This window comes from Salmo salar, chromosome ssa08 (assembly GCF_905237065.1).
Source record: "Salmo salar chromosome ssa08, Ssal_v3.1, whole genome shotgun sequence".
Taxonomy (NCBI): domain Eukaryota; kingdom Metazoa; phylum Chordata; class Actinopteri; order Salmoniformes; family Salmonidae; genus Salmo; species Salmo salar.
The window spans coordinates 9,905,823-9,924,015 of NC_059449.1; the positions used below are offsets into that span (position 1 = coordinate 9,905,823).

The 18,193-nt window shown below is 43.7% G+C and overlaps 1 protein-coding gene across 1 annotated transcript; it reads left to right on the forward strand.

Moving 5' to 3' along the window:
* The first annotated feature begins 4,317 nt into the window (after positions 1-4,317).
* Positions 4,318-16,674, forward strand: LOC106610091 (oocyte zinc finger protein XlCOF7.1-like). Its single transcript, XM_014209253.2, has 3 exons — positions 4,318-4,803; positions 14,246-14,370; positions 14,966-16,674. Exons 1-3 carry the CDS (start codon positions 4,521-4,523, stop codon positions 16,262-16,264), a joined length of 1,707 nt encoding a protein of 568 aa, XP_014064728.2. The 5' UTR covers positions 4,318-4,520; the 3' UTR covers positions 16,265-16,674.
* Positions 16,675-18,193: the final 1,519 nt, after the last annotated feature.

The window sequence follows — 18,193 nt, forward strand, 5'->3', positions numbered from 1 at the left end:
GTCATGGTTTTAAAAGTTAAGTGTTACGTAGACTAGTATCAAACTTTACTGTGGAAGCTCTGTAGGCACAGTGATTTGAGCTATCCGATTGGCTAGTGCAGTAGGCACACTCGATTTAGCCACAGATCTCTCGGTCCGCCTGGTAGGTTTGTCCTTTCAGACAAATGAAATGGTTCAAAATGGGAAAACTTTGCTTAACCGGTGACAGCACCTACCGCCAACAGCGCAACACAAATACGATTTTAAAAAGGAGCGCAAGCCTTTATCACAGCCTTTATCGTCGGTTTTTCTACAGAAATGTTTGGTGTGGAATGCCTTGAAGATTGACTGGTTGGTGACCATTGGTGTAGGCTATATGATGTTCACAAATGCCTATTTTATACATTCATTCACCAACTTTGAATTTTTTTCCTAAGACACTTTTAATGAGAAAATGAATGCAGTTTATCAAGTTAATGCAGATTCTTAGTTGAGGTCTGTGTATTTGTGGTTTTCACCCTATTCTGCATTCACCCGACAGCGCTTTAACAAATCTAATCAAATCAAAGTTCACTGGTCGCATACACAGATTTGCAGATGCTATCGCAGGTGCAGCCAAATGCTTGTGTTTCTAGCTCCAACAGTGCAGTAATTAATACAAAACGATACACACATAATCCCGAGTGGCGCAGCGGTCTAAGGCACTGCATTTCAGTGCTAAAGGCGTCACTACAGACACCCTGGTTCGAATCCAGGCTGTATCACAACCGGCCATGATTTGGAGTCCCATAGGGCGGCGCGCAATTGGCCCAGTGTCGTCCGGGTTTGGCCGGTGTAGGCCGTCATTTTAAATAAGAATTTGTTCTTAACTGACTTGCCTAGTTAAATAAATGTTTAAAAATATATATTTTTATATATATAAGTAGAAATTAAGAAATATTAGTACGAGCTTTGTCAGAGTCCGGAATATACAGTGAAAGTATTCATACCCTTTGACTTATTCCATATTTTGTTGTGTTACAGCCTGAATTCAAAAACATGTTTTTAGACATTTTTGCAAATGTATTGATAATGAAATACAGAAATATCTCATTTACATAAGTGTTCACACCCCTGAGTCAATACTTTGTAGAAGCACCTTTTGGCAGCGATTACAGCTGTGAGTCTTCCTGGGTAAGTCTCTAAGAGCTTTCCACACATGGATTGTGCAACATTTGCCCATTTATTATTTAAAAAATTCTTCAATCTCTTTCAAAGTAGTTGTTGATCATTGCTAGACAACCGTTTTCAGGTCTTGCCATAGATTTTCAAGTAGATTTTATTCAAAACTGTAACTTGGCCACTCAGGAACATTCACTGTCTTCTTGGTAAGAAACTCCAGTGTAGATTTGGCCTTGTGTTTTAGGTTGTCATGCTAAAAGGTGAATTAATCTCCCAGTGTCTGGTGGAAAGCAGATTGAACCAGGTTTTCCTCTTGGATTTTGCCTGTGGTTAGCTCCATTTCAATATATTTTTTATCCTGAAATAACTCCCCAGTCCTTAAAGATAACAAGCATACCCACAACATGATGCAGCCATCACTATGATTGATAATATGTAGAGTGGTACTCAGTGATGTATTGGATTTGCCCCAAACATAACACTTTGTATTCAGAACAAAAAGTTAATTGCTTTGCCACATGTTTTGCAGTATTATGTTAGTGCCTTGTTGCAAACAGAATGCATGTTTTGGAATATTTTTATTCTGTAAAGGCTTCCTTTTCACTCTGTAAATTATGTTAGTATTGTGGAGTAACTACAATGTTGTTGATCCATCCTCAGTTTTCTCCTATCACAGCCATTAAACTCTGTAACTGTTTTAAAGTCACCATTGGCCTCATGGTGAAATCCCTGAGCGGTTTCCTTCCTCTCCGGCAACTGAGTTAGGTAGGACGCCGGTTTCTTTGTAGTGACTGGGTGTATTGATACACCATCCAGAGTGTAATTAATAACATCACCATGCTCAAAGGGATATTCAATGTTTGCTTTTTTTATTTGTACCAATCTACCAATAGGTGCCCTTCTTTGCAAGGCATTGGAAATCCACTTTCATGGGATTTCCTCAACATTCTAAAGGGTCCATTGTGACATCATGACCTCCAACATTCTATTATATTCACTGTAAACAACAATGTAACTTTTGACAGAAATCTGCTACTTTGACCACTTTCACAAAAAGTGTGTTTGAACTCTTCCTCTACTTTTCTGCTATTCAAATATGAAATCGGAGCAAAAATATTTAACGATACAGTTGTTTTGGTAACCTCATTAAAAAAAAATTAACAACAAATTCTGACCACTTTCCCAAGAAGTTAGACAAAAAGTTAGTGTAGGAAATCTTCCTCTGCTTTTCAAATATGAAATCAGAACAGGAATAGTTTCTACCAATAAAAGGATAGAGAGCTGTTTTAGTAACCTCATCAACTGCTTTCATTGAACTAACTTCCCACTCATGTAACTTCGTTGGTGAGCTTTCCCTGGTTACCATAGCAACATTTGGTCTCACTTTGGATTAATAGCCCTGCTGACTCAGTCTGTTAGAAGTGCCACAATTTTTGTTTTCTACAGGTAAGAAGTCACAAAATCATTGAGACCAGTACACACACTCCTTCCACAAGGATCTGCTGTCCAGATCGACAAGCCCATCTTGACGTTGTTTTACGAGAGAGGTTACGCACAGTTGATACAAGCTGCAACCACAGAAAGTAATACCCTGCTGGATCCAGTGTTCATTTCTCAACCACAAACTTGCTTCCATTCAGATGTGCTACAGAGATACTAACGCTATCACAACCCAGTGTATTGCATTTTCACTTCAGACATCTCCCAGGTATGAATCTTGACCAAAACATTGGTATCACATTTCACTGCTTGCATTAGTTCTGTCTTCATTAGCATAGAAACAAGTCAAAATAAAAGGAAAGGTCTACATTTGCATTTCAAATAATGAATTTCAGATGTACAGCATGCTATGCTCAGTTAACGTGTGTCCACCCTGGGGTCAGAGGTGCTCCAGGCAGAGAGTCCCTCTACCCACTGATCCTCCTCCAGCCCAGAGAGGACTTCATGAACATCCCCCTATTTTCCAAATACCTTGTGAAATATATATATTTTTCATTTACTTAACTTCAGTGCCTCGTCTTCTGTTCTCTATTATTACAGTTGTCATATACTTTAAAACAAGTGTTTGATATATTTTATACTTTTTAAATTATTAAGCTTTTTGTCCATCTACTTTCATTGGATTCCCTCAGCATTCTAAAGGGCCCATTGTGACATGCCTTCCAACATTCAACTTTTGACACAAATCAGCTACTTTGACCACTTCCCCAACAAGTTAGACAATAACTTAGAGTGAATGAAAGAGATCCAGAGAGGATACGTTTTAGAAAGGTTGGATGTCTTGCGTTTATAGCCATGGTGATCAACTGCACCGCACTGACGGAGCGGAAATCACAGAAATCAAAGATAGATGTGGTAGTTGCAGCAGCAGAGAAATATTTGGGTATGAGAGATTTTAGTACAGAAGAACTACAGGGAGTTTTGAGGGAAGGGGTTCCATCCTCCCAGACCAGCGGCCTGATGTAGGATCTCTCGGGGCCAAAGTATTGGGATGGGGTGGTGGGTTTAGGGGGATAGCATATAGGTGCAGGGTTAGATAGTGGTGCAATTTAAATGTATCCCCTTTTCTCTTTTTTTTGGGACCAAAATGTACAATTCACACTCCGACCTGTGAACAGCAGCAATATGCATCAAAGCGTCCAGTCTGCCGGAAAATCACATGAAGAAGTAAACGACCCAGATAGTGGTCGCACAGGAACAGGCGTATACATTCCTGAATTAGACGTTCAAATACTGTATGTAGAAGACAAACAGATTAACTCTACCACTGGGTAGAGGTGAGGTCAAATGTAAGATCAGAGCCATTTTGATAGATATGTGGCAGAAGAGGTGGGACTCTGAGCCCAAGGCCCAGGATTTGTATGTCCTCTAAAGAAAGGTCGATGGACCAAGATTCAAAGGTCAGATTAGGAAGTTAGAGCTGGTGTTAAGTAAGCATAATGCTATGCGTCTGGAGTGCATGGTTGATGTAACAGTGGAGCATGTGTTGTATTGTTACTGGTATGTTGAGGAGAGGGAGATATTTAAGTGTCGGGTCATTAAGGTTGGGGGGGGTTGGAAGGGGTTTGGAGGATGGGAGAAGGTCTGTTGGAAGTTAGTAGGGCTCTTTTTTATTTTCTTAGTAGTATGAGGATTTATTTTTATGGGTTTGTTTTCTTTTCTACCAAAGTAGCTTTGAGAATCGTGATTGACCACGCACTCCAGCACAGTAGGTGGCGGCATGCACCTTAAGCGTTTAAGACCGCCAAGTAAACGGAATCAAGAACGACCAAGAACAATTTCCACGTTAAGCGGTTTTTGTTGTTATTTAGACATGTATTAACCCCGGAACTCAAAATATTGATAGATGTTATCTAGGTAACGCTAGCTAGCTACTAACAATGGCTAACTGTGTGGTTTTTCACACTCAAATAGCCTCCGTTATGGAGGTGCTAGCTAATGCAGCCGTGGCAGAGATCTGTAAACTCGTAGATGACGACTATGCAGTGTTTCGTTTGGAAATAACTCAAAGCCAGAAAGAAAACCGGGGATTGCGGAGGAAACTACAGCTACTGGAACTGAAGGTGGCACGGGATCGCGCAGAGAGGACAATGCGAGAGCGCGTCCCCGCCAGTCGTCCCAGTAGTGTCAAGATCCTCGACCAATACAGAGGGATGGCAAGAGGTACATTTAGCAGGACGACGAGGCTTCTGGGCCTGTTGCCCCGTTCCCCTCTGCGCATGTGTGACTTTAGATGCGTTATTAACCACATAGATAACCAGAATTGGGTCTTTGACAGTTTTGGGATAGTATGCAATAATTCCCCTGATTACTTAGCAATCTTGCACAAAGACACATCCTATTCTAACCATATTTTTTTATTTACTCAATGAAAATAAGATGATGCATGGAACATAATCTATAAATAGTATATCAAGAAGTTATGCGAAGTGTTACCTTACATCAGTGCCAATTCTAGACAGTGGCTGTGTCCGAATACCCATACTTAAACTGCAAACAGTGTACTCATCGTGGCATACTATTTAGCAAGTACCATTGTACCATTAGTAAAAAAGTATGCAGTATGCAACGGCCGCAACGCAGTAGCTACTCATGACTGGCTGAGTAGGTGGGGCAGGGCTGAGTGCGGTTGGATTTTTACAAATTCAACAGACATTACATTAACCAACCTGATAATGGCTCATTTCCAAATCGATGAATTCCTCTAAATATAATAGGAATAGAGTTATAGGCCTACTCAGGCTGGTTATAGGAAACTTGTCACATTCGACCTACACTGTAGCCCAGGGGTCAGCCTGGTCTCATAGACTAGATGTAACATAGTAAATGTAAATCCGGGAGACCAAATTAGTATGTGTTATGTTTGGTATGGTTACATAAGGCAGATGGTTACTTAAGGCAAAAAGTTTAGTCGGATAACCCGAAGGTTGCAAGTTTGAATCTCATTACGGACAACTTTAGCATTTTAGCTAATTGGCAACTTTAACTACTTACTACTTTTTAGGTACTTTGCAACTACATAGCATGTTAGCTAACCCTTCCCCTAACCTTAACACTTTTACTTAACTCTTAACCCTAACCCCTAGCCTAGGTAACGTTAGCCCCCTAGCTAGAATTCGTAACATATATGTTTTGCAAATTCATAACATATTGTAAGTTCTGCAAATATGTAACATATCATACGAAATGGGTAATTCAAATCAAATTTATTTATAAAGCCCTTCTTACATCAGCTGATGTCACAAAGTGGGGAACAGAAACCCAGCCTAAAACCCCAAACAGCAAGCAATGCAGGTGTAGAAGCACGGGGGCTAGGAAAAAACTCCCTAGAAAGGCCAGGACCTAGGAAGAAACCTAGAGAGGAACCAGGCTATGAGGGGTGGCCAGTCTTCTTCTGGCTGTGCCGGGTGGAGATTATAACAGAACATGGCCCAGATGTTCAAATGTTCATAGATGACCCGCAGGGTCAAATAATAATAGTCACAGTGGTTGTCGAGGGTGCAACAGGTCAGCACCTCAGGAGTAAATGTCAGTTGGCTTTTCATAGCCGATCATTCAGAGTATCTCTACCGCTCCTGCTGTCTCTAGAGAGTTGAAAACAGCAGGTCTCGGACAAGTAGCACGTCCGGTGAACAGGTCAGGGTTCCATAGCCGCAGGCAGAACAGTTGAAACTGGAGCAGCAGCACGGCCAGGTGGACTGGGGACAGCAAGGAGTCATCAGGCCTGGTAGTCCTGAGGCATGGTCCTAGGGCTCAGGTCCTCCGAGAGAGAGAGAAAGAGAGAGAATTAGAGAGAGCATACTTAAATTCACACAGGACACCAGATAAGACAGGAGAAATACTCCAGATACAAGACTGACCCTAGCCCCCCAACACAAACTACTGCAGCATAAATACTGGAGGCTGAGACAGGAGGGGTCGGGAGACACTGTGGCCCCGTCCGACGATACTCCTGGACAGGGCCAAACAGGCACTTTACCAAAGCACAGCCCCCACACCACTAGAGGGATATCTTCAAACCACCAACTTACCATGCTGGGACAAGGCTGAGTATAGCCCACAAAGATTTCCTCCACGGCACAACCCAAGGGGGGGGGCGCCAACCCGGGACAGGAAGATCACGTCCGTGACTCAACCCACTCAAGTGACGCACCCCTCCTAGGGACTGCATGGAAGAGCACCAGTAAGCCAGTGACTCAGCCCCTGTAATAGGGTTAGAGGCAGAGAATCCCAGTAGAGAGTGGGGAACCGGCCAGGCAGAGACAGCAAGGGCGGTTCGTTGCTCCAGTGCGTGTCCGTTCACCTTCACACTCCTGGGCCAGATAACACTCAATCATAGGACCTACTGAAGAGATGAGTCTTCAACAAAGACTTAAAGGTTGAGACCGAGTCTGCGTCTCTCACATGGATAGGCAGACCATTCCATAAAAATTGAGCTCTATAGGAGAAAGCCCTGCCTCCAGCTTTTTGCTTAGAAATTTGAGGGACAGTAAGGAGGCCTGTGTCTTGTGACCGTAGGTATGTACGGCAGGACCAAATCGGAAAGATAGGTAGGAGCAAGCCCATGTAATACTTTGTAGGTTAGCAGTAAAACCTTGAAATCAGCCCTTGCCTTAACAGGAAGCCAGTGTAGAGAGGCTAGCACTGGAGTAATACACTGCTCAAAAAAATAAAGGGAACACTTAAACAAACACAATGTAACTCCAAGTCAATCACACTTCTGTGAAATCAAACTGTCCACTTAGGAAGCAACACTGATTGACAATACATTTCACATGCTGTTGTGTAAATGGAATAGACAACAGGTGGAAATTATAGGCAATTAGCAAGACACCCCCAATAAAGGATTGGTTCTGCAGGTGGTGACCACAGACCACTTCTCAGTTCCTATGCTTCCTGGCTGATGTTTTGGTCACTTTTGAATGCTGGCGGTGCTTTCACTCTAGTGGTAGCATGAGACGGAGTCTACAACCCACACAAGTGGCTCAGGTAGTGCAGCTCATCCAGGATGGCACATCAATGCGAGCTGTGGCAAGAAGGTTTGCTGTGTCTGTCAGCGTAGTGTCCAGAGCATGGAGGCGCTACCAGGAGACAGGCCAGTACATCAGGAGACGTGGAGGAGGCCGTAGGAGGGCAACAACCCAGCAGCAGGACCGCTACCTCCGCCTTTGTGCAAGGAGGAGCAGGAGGAGCACTGCCAGAGCCCTGCAAAATGACCTCCAGCAGGCCACAAATGTGCATGTGTCTGCTCAAACGGTCAGAAACAGACTCCATGAGGGTGGTATGAGGGCCCGACGTCCACAGGTGGGGGTTGTGCTTACAGCCCAACACCGTGCAGGACGTTTGGCATTTGCCAGAGAACACCAAGATTGGCAAATTCGCCACTGGCGCCCGTGCTCTTCACAGATGAAAGCAGGTTCACACTGAGCACGTGACAGACGTGACAGAGTCTGGAGACGCCGTGGAGAACGTTCTGCTGCCTGCAACATCCTCCAGCATGACCGGTTTGGCGGTGGGTCAGTCATGGTGTGGGGTGGCATTTCTTTGGGGGGCCACACAGCCCTCCATGTGCTCGCCAGAGGTAGCCTGACTGCCATTAGGTACCGAGATGAGATCGTCAGACCCCTTGTGAGACCATATGCTGGTGCGGTTGGCCCTGGGTTCCTCCTAATGCAAGACAATGCTAGACCTCATGTGGCTGGAGTGTGTCAGCAGTTCCTGCAAGAGGAAGGCATTGATGCTATGGACTGGCCTACCCGTTCCCCAGACCTGAATCCAATTGAGCACATCTGGGACATCATGTCTCGCTCCATCCACCAACGCCACGTTGCACCACAGACTGTCCAGGAGTTGGCGGATGCTTTAGTCCAGGTCTGGGAGGAGATCCCTCAGGAGACCATCCGCCACCTCATCAGGAGCATGCCCAGGCATTGTAGGGAGGTCATACAGGCACGTGGAGGCCACACACACACTACTGAGCCTCATTTTGACTTGTTTTAAGGACATTACATCAAAGTTGGATCAGCCTGTAGTGTGGTTTTCCACTTTAATTTTGAGTGTTACTCCAAATCCAGACCTCCATGGGTTGATAAATTGGATTTCCATTGACTATTTTTCTGTGATTTTGTTGTCAGCACATTCAACTATGTAAAGAAAAAAGTATTTAATAAGATTATTTCATTCATTCAGATCTAGGATGTGTTATTTTAGTGTTCCCTTTATTTTTTTGAGCAGTGTATGATCAATAGTCAAGATTCTAGCAGCCGTGTTTAGCACTAACTGAAGTTTATTTAGTGCTTTATCCGGGTAGCCTGGAAAGTAGAGCATTGCAGTAGTCTAACCTAGAAGTGACAAAAACATGGATGAATTTTTCTATCATTTTTGGACAAGAAGTTTCTGATTTTTGCAATGTTACGTAGATGGAAAAAAGCTGTCCTTGAAACAGTCTTGATATGTTTGTCAAAAGAGAGATCAGGGTCCAGAGTAACGCCGAGGTCCTTCACAGTTTTATTTGAGACGACTGTACAACCATCAAGATTAATTGTCAGATCCAACAGAAGATCTTTGTTTCTTGGGACCTAGAACTAGCATCTCTGTTTTGTCAGAGTTTAAGTGGTAGAACATTTACCGCCATCCACTTCCTTATGTCTGAAACACAGGCTTCCAGGGAGCGCAATTTTGGGGCTTCACCATGTTTCATCAAAATGTACAGCTGTGTGTCATCTGCATAGCAGTGAAAGTTAACATTATGTTTCTGAATGACATCACCAAGAGGTAAAATATATAGTGAAAACAATAGTGGTCCTAAAACAGAACCTTGAGGAACACCGAAATTTACAGTTGATTTGTCAGAGGACAAACCATCCACAGAGACAAACTGATATCTTTCCGACAGATAAGATATAAACCAGGCCAGAACTTGTCCGTGTAGACCAATTTGGGTTTCCAATCTCTCCAAAAGAATGTGGTGATCGATGGTATCAAAAGTAGCACTAAGGTCTAGGAGCACGAGGACAGATGCAGAGCCTCGGTCTGACGCCATTAAAAGGTAATTTACCACCTTCACAAGTGCAGTCTCAGTGCTATGATGGGGTCTAAAACCAGACTGAAGCATTTCGTATACATTGTTTGTCTTCAGGAAGGCAGTGAGTTTCTGCGCAACAGCTTTTTCTAAAATTGTTGAGAGGAATGGGAGATTTGATATAGGCCGGTAAGTTTAAAAATAACATTTTCTGGGTCAAGGTTTGGCTTTTTCGAGAGAGGCTTTATTACTGCCACCTTTATTGAGTTTGGTACACATCCGGTGGATAGAGAGTCGTTTATTATGTTCAACATAGGAGAGCCAAGCACAGGAAGCAGCTCTTTAAGTAGTTTAGTTGGAATAGGGTCCAGTATGCAGCTTGAAGGTTTAGAAGCCATGATTATTTTCATCAATGTGTCAAGAGATCTAGTACTAAACTTGAGTGACTCCCTTGATCCTAGGTCCTGGCAGTGTTGTGCAGACTCAGGACAACTGAGCTTTGAGGAAATACGCGGATTTAAAGAGGAGTCCGTCATTTGCTTTCTAATTATCATGATCTTTTCCTCAAATAACTTTATGAATTTATCACTGTTGAAGTGAAAGCCATCCTCTCTTGGGGAATGCTGCTTTTTAGTTAGCTTTGCGACAGTATCAAAAATACATTTTGGATTGTTCTTATTTTCCTCAATTAAGTTGGAAAAATAGGGTGATCGAGCAGCAGTGAGGGCTCTTCGATCCTGCACGGTACTGTCTTTCCAAGCTAGTCGGAAGACTTCCAGTTTGGTTTTACGCCATTTCCGTTCCAATTTTCTGAAAGCTTGCTTCAGAGCTCAGGTATTTTCTGTATACCAGGGAGCTAGTTTCTTAAGACAAATGGTTTTTGTTTTTAGGGGTGCGACTGCATCTAGGGTATTGCACAAGGTTAAAATGAGTTCCTCCATTAGGTGGTTAACCGATTTCTGTACTCTGACGTCCTTGGGAAGGCGGAGGGAGTCTGGAAAGGCATCTAGGAATCTTTGGGTTGTCCGAGAATTTATAGCACGACTTTTGATGATCCTTGGTTGGGGTCTGAGCAGATTATTGGTTGCGATTGCAAACGTATAATAAAATGGTGGTCCGATAGTCCAGGATTAATGAGGAAAAACATTAAGATCCACAACATGCATTACACGGGACAAAACTAGGTCCAGAGTATGACTGTGGCAGTGAATAGGTCCGGAGACATGTTGGACAAAACCCACTGAGTCGATGATGGCTCCGAAAGCCTTTGAGTGGGTCTGTGGACTTTTCCATGTGAATATTAAAGTCACCAAAAATATGAATTATTATCTGCCATGACTACAAGGTCCGATAGGAATTCAGGGAACTCAGTGAGGAACGGTGTATATGGCCCAGGAGGCCTGTAAACCGTAGCTATAAAAAGTGATTGAGTAGGCTGCATAGATTTCATGACTAGAAGCTCAAACGGCGAAAAGGTCGTATTTTTTTGTAAATTTAAATGTGCTATTGTAAATGTTAGCAACACCTCCGCCTTTGCGGTATGTGCGGGGGATATGGTCACTAGTGTAACCAGGAGGTGAAGCCTAATTTAACACAGTACATTTATCAGGCTTAAACCATGTTTCAGTCAGGCCAGTCACATCAAGATTATGATCAGTGATTAGTTAATTGACTGTAACTGCCTTTGGAGTGAGGGATCTAACATTAAGTAGTCCTATTGTGAGATGTTAGGTATCATAATCTCTTTCAATAATGGCAGGAATGGAGGAGGTTTTTATTCCAGTGAGATTACTAAAGCGAACACCGCCATGTATAGTTTTGCCCATCCTAGATCGAGGCACAGACACGGTCTCAATGGGGAAAGCTGAGCTGACTAAGCTGACTGTGCTAGTGGCAGACTCCACTAAGCTGGCAGGCTGGCTAACAGCCTGGTGCCTGGCCTGCACCCTATTTCATTGTGGAGCTAGAGGAGTTAGAGCCCTGTCTATGTTCGTAGATAAGATGAGAGCACCCCTCCAGCTAGGATGGAGTCCGTCACTCAACAGGCCAGGCTTGGTCCTGTTTGTTTGAGTCCCAGAAAGAGGTCCAATTATCTACAAATTCTATATTTTGGGAGGGGCAGAAAACAGTTTTCAACCAGCGATTGAGTTGTGAGATTCTGCTGTAGAGCTCATCACTCCCCCTAACTGGGAAGGGGCCAGAGACAATTACTCGATGCCGACACATCTTTCTAGCTGATTTACACGCTGAAGCTATGTTGCGCTTGGTGACCTCTGACTCTTTCATCCTAACATCGTTGGTGCCGACGTGGATAACAATATCCCTATACTCTCTACACTCGCCAGTTTTAGCTTTAGCCAGCACCGTCTTCAGATTAGCCTTAACGTCGGTAGCCCTGCCCCCTGGTAAACAGTGTATGATGGCTGGATGATTAGTTTTAAGTCTAATACTACGGGTAATGGAGTCGCCAATGACTAGGGTTTTCAATTTGTCAGAGCTAACGGTGGGAGGCTTCGGCGTCTCAGACCCCGTAACGGGAGGACTAGAGAAGGCTCGGCCTCTGACTCCAACTCGCTGCTTAATTGGGAGAACCGGTTGAAAGTTTCTGTCGGCTGAATGAGCGACACCGGTTGAGCATTCCCACAGCAATTCCTTCCAGAAGCCATAAGAAAATTGTCCGGTTGCGGGAACTTGTGAGAAGGGATTTATACTACTATCTGTACTTATTGGTGGCACAGACGCTGTTTCATCCTTTCCTACAATTAAATTACCCTTGCCTAACGATTGCGTCTGAATCTGGGTTTACAGCACAGCGATCGTTCTCCTGTATATTATGAGTACAGCGACTGCAATTTAGAAGGCACATGTTAATGTTACTACTTAGCTTCGGCTGGTGGAGGTCCTGACGAACCACGTCCAAATAAAGCGTCCGGAGTGAAAAAGTTGAGCGAGGGAAAAACTAAAAATATAAACGGTAATTAAAAAGTAAAAACCGTAAAGTGGGCAGGTAGCAAAGTAAGGTTAGCAACAAAACGGCATCCACAAATGAATACATACCATACGAAACGTAACATATCAGTACCTGCAGCACTCCAAGAACAGGGTCGCATACCCCTGCCATAGCCCATCTATCCTATTTCAAACTGAAGACAGAAACAGAATTAGGTTCCATTTCAACATATGAATTAGTGAAACCAAAATGCTGTAACATACAGTGCATTCGGAAAGTATTCACACCCCACATTTTGTTACGTTACTGCCTTGTTCTAAAATTGATTAAATTGGGTTTTGTTTCCCCTTAATCGACACACAATACCCCATAATGACAAAGAAACAGGTATTTTTTTGCAAATCTATTAAACATAAAAAACTGATATCACATTCACATAAGTATTCAGACCCTTTACTCAGTACTTTGTTGAAGCACCTTTGGGAGTTTTTTTATTTGTAATAAATTTGCAGAAATGTCTAAAAACCTGTTTTCGCTTTGTCATTATGGGTAGATTGAGGGCAACGTTTTTTAAATACATTTTAGAATAAGGCTGTAACGTAACAAAATTTGGAAAAAGTTGAGAGGTCTGAATACTTTCCGAATGCACCGTATATAAATGAAATAACCTAGTACACACATCAAATGTTCAAATAAAAAGGCTATTGCACAGAAAAACGTGGACAGTCGGATGCATCGCAAATTCAGAACCCCTGGACAGCAACATAAAACTAAGCACGGATCATTGGGAACGAGATCAGAATCACTGGTAAGGCTTCATCAATACATTAAATAGGTAGCCTAGCCTGCAAAACTAAAACAATCTATATGTTAAAATCAAAAGGCCTAATTAACATGACATAAGTAACGCAGTCACATCCCGAATCCCCGGTGCCGGCACGTTCAGAAATCAAAAGATGGTGTAGTATTTAGTTTTAAAGCTCTGACGATGGCCAAGAGAACAAGAAACACTTTTCAATGAGAAAACAGAAATTCTCTTTGGGTGAAAAAAAATACTTCTGTTTTCAACGATATTGTGCCTACGATTCAATACTCAAATTATTAATGAGAACAAAATCTACATCTTCCCAATTAAGTAGCCTACTTGTTTGGCTACTGAAAGAGAAATAGGGCAAATCACTCTCAGCTCACCTCTTCCAATGCATTATGGAAAAGTGTGCATCTAATTCTACTAGATAAAGAGCTGAGATGAGTATAACATCCTGGCATTTAAACCATCTCGATTATTGAAAATTCACATACTATAAAACATTCTATTTTCGCATACTGTGAATGCGTCACGCGCGATTAGGTTGTTTCACGCTATTCGTTGATTTCGGTAGCGCATCCCCTTATCTAATTGATCAGCTGTTGTCAAAGACGAAATTAATATTTCAAGTATACTAGATTTTTTTAAATGTCGCATACTATTACACTTTGTTTTTGCATACTCAAACGGCATACTATTTAGGACGCAAGTATGGGCATTCGGACACGACCCTGTCAAAACTGTCAATAGTGTACTATATAGAGTTGAGCATTGACAGTAGTTAACCTAACCACCTATTTTCCCCCAATCACTGTCTCTGGTGAAGGACATCTCACTGGAGGCCACAGGAGCTTTGTGAAGCCAGCGGGACACAATACATGGAGAGATGACCAACCAATCACTGTTGATGAGGGGAGTGGAACCTCAACCCAGCATGTTATTGTGATAGAGGTTAGTGTCATAGTGTAACATAAAAAAATGACAGTACATCAAATGTGGCCAGTTTATTTTGGGGCTCCCGAGTGGCGCAGTGGTCTAAGGCACTGCATCTCAGTGCTTGAGGCGTCACTACAGACCCTGGTTCGATTCCAGGCTGTATCACAACCGTCCGTGATTGGGAGTCCCATAGGGCGGTGCACAATTGGCCCAGCGTCGTGCGGGTTAGGGTTTGTCCCAGGGTAGGCAGTCATTGTAAATAAGAATTTGTTCTTAACTGACTTGCCTTGTTAAATAAAGGTTAAATTATTATTTTTTATTTTTTTCATTTGCTAACATGTCGCACAAGCTATAATTTAGGATGTACATGTTAGCAAATAAAAAAATAAAAAAATAATAATTGTGATACAGCCTGGAATTGAACCAGGGTCTGTGGTGACACCTCAAGCACTGAGATGCAGTGCCTTAGACCACTGCGCCACTCGGGAGCCCCAAAATAAACTGGCCACAGTCACCTAAAGGGGATGCCACTCCAGCCGCTGCTTCAGTCTGACGTTGTTATCCAATTCAACTCATGTTCCGGTAATAACTTCAGCTCTTCTTGTGTCAGTCTGTAGATGTAGTGGCTGCAGGTCCTGGAGGACCGTCTCTGGTCAAGCAGGAGAGGACTGAAGAAGACGACCCACAACAAAACAGAAACATCGAGACTGAAGCAGCGGCTGGAGTGGCATCCCCTTTAGCCACGAAGTACCTCACCGCCTCGCCCCAGCCCAGGACCAAAGCCAACATCACAGAGGACAGTGGAACGCTGAACGCTGTCCTCAAGTCAGAGACCGACACAGAGACTTTAATTGTAACACAAAGGCTTTTACACACAGGATCTGACCACGGTCAGACTCCAGAGAGACTGGGGCTGGGGCCACTGGGCTGTCCTCCTGCTCTTGGCTCAGAGTATTTACTTTACGGTAACCCAAGCCCGAGGACAGTTCATTCCCATCGAGATGCAGGTGACGCGTTAGAGACTGGCAATGATCCGTCTTGCTCTTACAATACAGAGATGGACCCTGGGAACATATCCTTGGGTTTAGAGACACAGAATGATCTGTCTAGAGGGGACTGGAACCAGTACAGTAGTAGTCTATACTCTGAAGGGTGCCTAGATAAGAAAGGGGAGGTTATAGTCGTAGATGAGGTGACTGTGAAAGTAGAGGGTGACGCTCCTCCCACATGGAATGCAGATAGTCATCTAGGAGACAGACACTCACAGGGCAGAGATTTGTTAGATTACAGTGGAAGCTTAGGGACAAATCTAAATGTCGCCACCCACTCCCCTTTACACGGGTTCAGGGATCGCGACCCAGTGTCCACGACAACGGGGCCTTCCGATTCACACGGCAACATCCTTCTCAATCAGGTATTGAACTCGAAGGACCAAAAGGCCAAGGCGCAGGCAGGGGGAACAACACCAGACAATAGTAATGAGAAACGGTTCCTCTGCATGTTCTGTAACAAAGGCTTCAGCTGCCTCCAGAAGTTGGAGATCCACCAGAGGGTCCACACAGGGGTGAAACCCTTCAGCTGTACCCAGTGTCATATGCGCTTCTCCCACTCGTCCAGCCTTAAGAGGCACCAGAGGGTCCACACAGGGGTGAAGCCATTCAGCTGTACCCAGTGTCACATGCGCTTCGCCCAGGCTGGTGACTTGAAGAGGCACCAGAGGGTCCACACAGGGGAGAAACCCTATAGCTGTACCCAATGTCACATGCGCTTCGCCCAGGCTGGCAACCTGAAGATGCACCTGAAGGTCCACACGGGAGAGAGGCCGTTCGCCTGTACGCACTGCGGGAAGAGGTTCTCTGAGAGGAGCTACCTCATGATACACCAGCAGAAAAACCATTCCACTCTATAACATAGAAAGTAACCTTTCCACTCATTAGACGTTTAGATCAAACCCTGCATTAAAGACAAAGGTACATTTTCATTGTTGTCAGCAGAAAAGATCCACAGATGCATTTGGAATAACAAGAGTAACAGATTTCAGTGTTGAATATTCCTGGGTAGAATATTGCAACCAGACATGGTAGATATATAAGCCTAAAAAGTCTTATATATTGTGTTTGTACTGTGTAGGCTATATAATGTTCACAAATGCCTATTTCATTACTTCCATTCAACTACTTTAGTTTTTTCCCCAAGACACTTTTAATGAGAATTTATGTAGTTTATTAAGTTCATGCAGATTTTTTGTTGAGACGTGGTTTTCATATGGTGTATTTCAAACGTGTTTATGATTAATAAACACAAAATGTGACTTTTAAATTCTAAGACTTTCATTGAGACTCCCTTTAACATACATCATATCTGATCTCACCCTATTCTGCATACACAAAACAGCGCTTTATAAGCAAATAACTAAATAATACTAACAAACCTACTGTACACGTCAAAATAGTTAGTCAGGTTGGTCTGACTTTTGACTTATCACAGCTTACTTATTTTTACCCACAGCAATGTTTATGTCCAGCATGATCGGTTTAACAACAATGAAGTCATTATGGAACTACAGTATAGGACTGAAACGTAGTGGGGATGGGTAAACACTCCATGTTGAAAGGGTATTTATCTGTGCGTGTGTACATACCTGAGGGAGTGTGTACATACCTGAGGGAGTGTATGTCTGTGTAATCTGTATCACTTGTCTCTTCCAGGAGGAGGACGGTCCAGAGGTGCTGCTGGTGAAGGAGGAGGGGTGTGAGGAGGGTCTGGGGAACCATGGCCATGGAATTTCTATAATAGTTAAGCTTATTTACTGCATTTCTACACAATTTAAAACTCTAAAATGCAATTTGGAGAACAGCAAAAACAAATTGATATCTTGTTGCTGTAGCTTCAAAGGGACTTAAAGGAGCAATTAGGGTTGAGTGCCTGGGTCAAGGGCACATGAAGAAGACATGGAGGATGGGAAGCCTGATCTGCTGCTGGTGAAAGAGGAAACAATAGAAGACTGACCAGAGAGTATTGATCTGCTGAGTGGACTAAAGATGGGAGGAGCAAGGTAAGGGAGACATACAGGACACTGGCCAGTCAATTAGGTACACCCATCTAGTACCGGGACGGACCCCCTTTTGCCTCCAGAATAGCCTGAATTCTATGGAGCGAGGATTCTACAAGTTGGAAACGTTCCACGTGGAAGTTGGTCCATGCTGACGCAATAGCATCGCGCAGCTGTTGCAGACTGGCCGGCATTACACCACCGCTACCAGCCTGTACCGTTGACACCAGGAAGGATGGGTCCATGGACTCATACTGCTTGTACCAAATCCTGACTCTGCCATCAGCATGAAGCAACAGGAACCGGGATTAGTCAGACCAGGCAATGTTTTTCCCTCCTCCAGTGTTGGTGATGGTGTGCCCACTGGAGCATCATCTTGTTTTTAACTGATAGGAGTGGAACCCGGTGCTGCAATAGCCACTCTGTGACAAGGATCGACGAGTTATGCGTTGTGAGATGTCGTTCTGCACACCACTGTTGTACTGCGCTGTTATTTGTGGCCCGCCTGTTTGCTTGCACGATTCTTGCCACATGGGTGGCCATCTTGGATTTCCAGACTCAGACGAGTGCAGCCAAGGGCCCAGGGGACGGCATCACCGAACAGACCAGAACTGGAGGTCAGTGGATGGGACAGCATCCTCAACTCTGGGCTGGGGTACAACACTGTTAACCACAATCAGAAACAGACAGTCAAACACAAAACATCCAAACTTAGTCTCCATGACAACAGACTGGTAGAGACCATGGCCAGCCCGCCTTCTATAGATTCTATCAATTGGAACATGG

Bases quoted from the DNA above. Each gene is read 5' to 3' on its own strand.
- LOC106610091 (XM_014209253.2), top strand. From the start codon at position 4,521: ATGGCTAACTGTGTGGTTTTTCACACTCAAATAGCCTCCGTTATGGAG. The intron at 4,804-14,245 runs GTACATTTAGCA...TCTCTGGTGAAG, and splicing joins ATACAGAGGGATGGCAAGAG to GACATCTCACTGGAGGCCAC. The intron at 14,371-14,965 runs GTTAGTGTCATA...TTCTTGTGTCAG, and splicing joins AGCATGTTATTGTGATAGAG to TCTGTAGATGTAGTGGCTGC.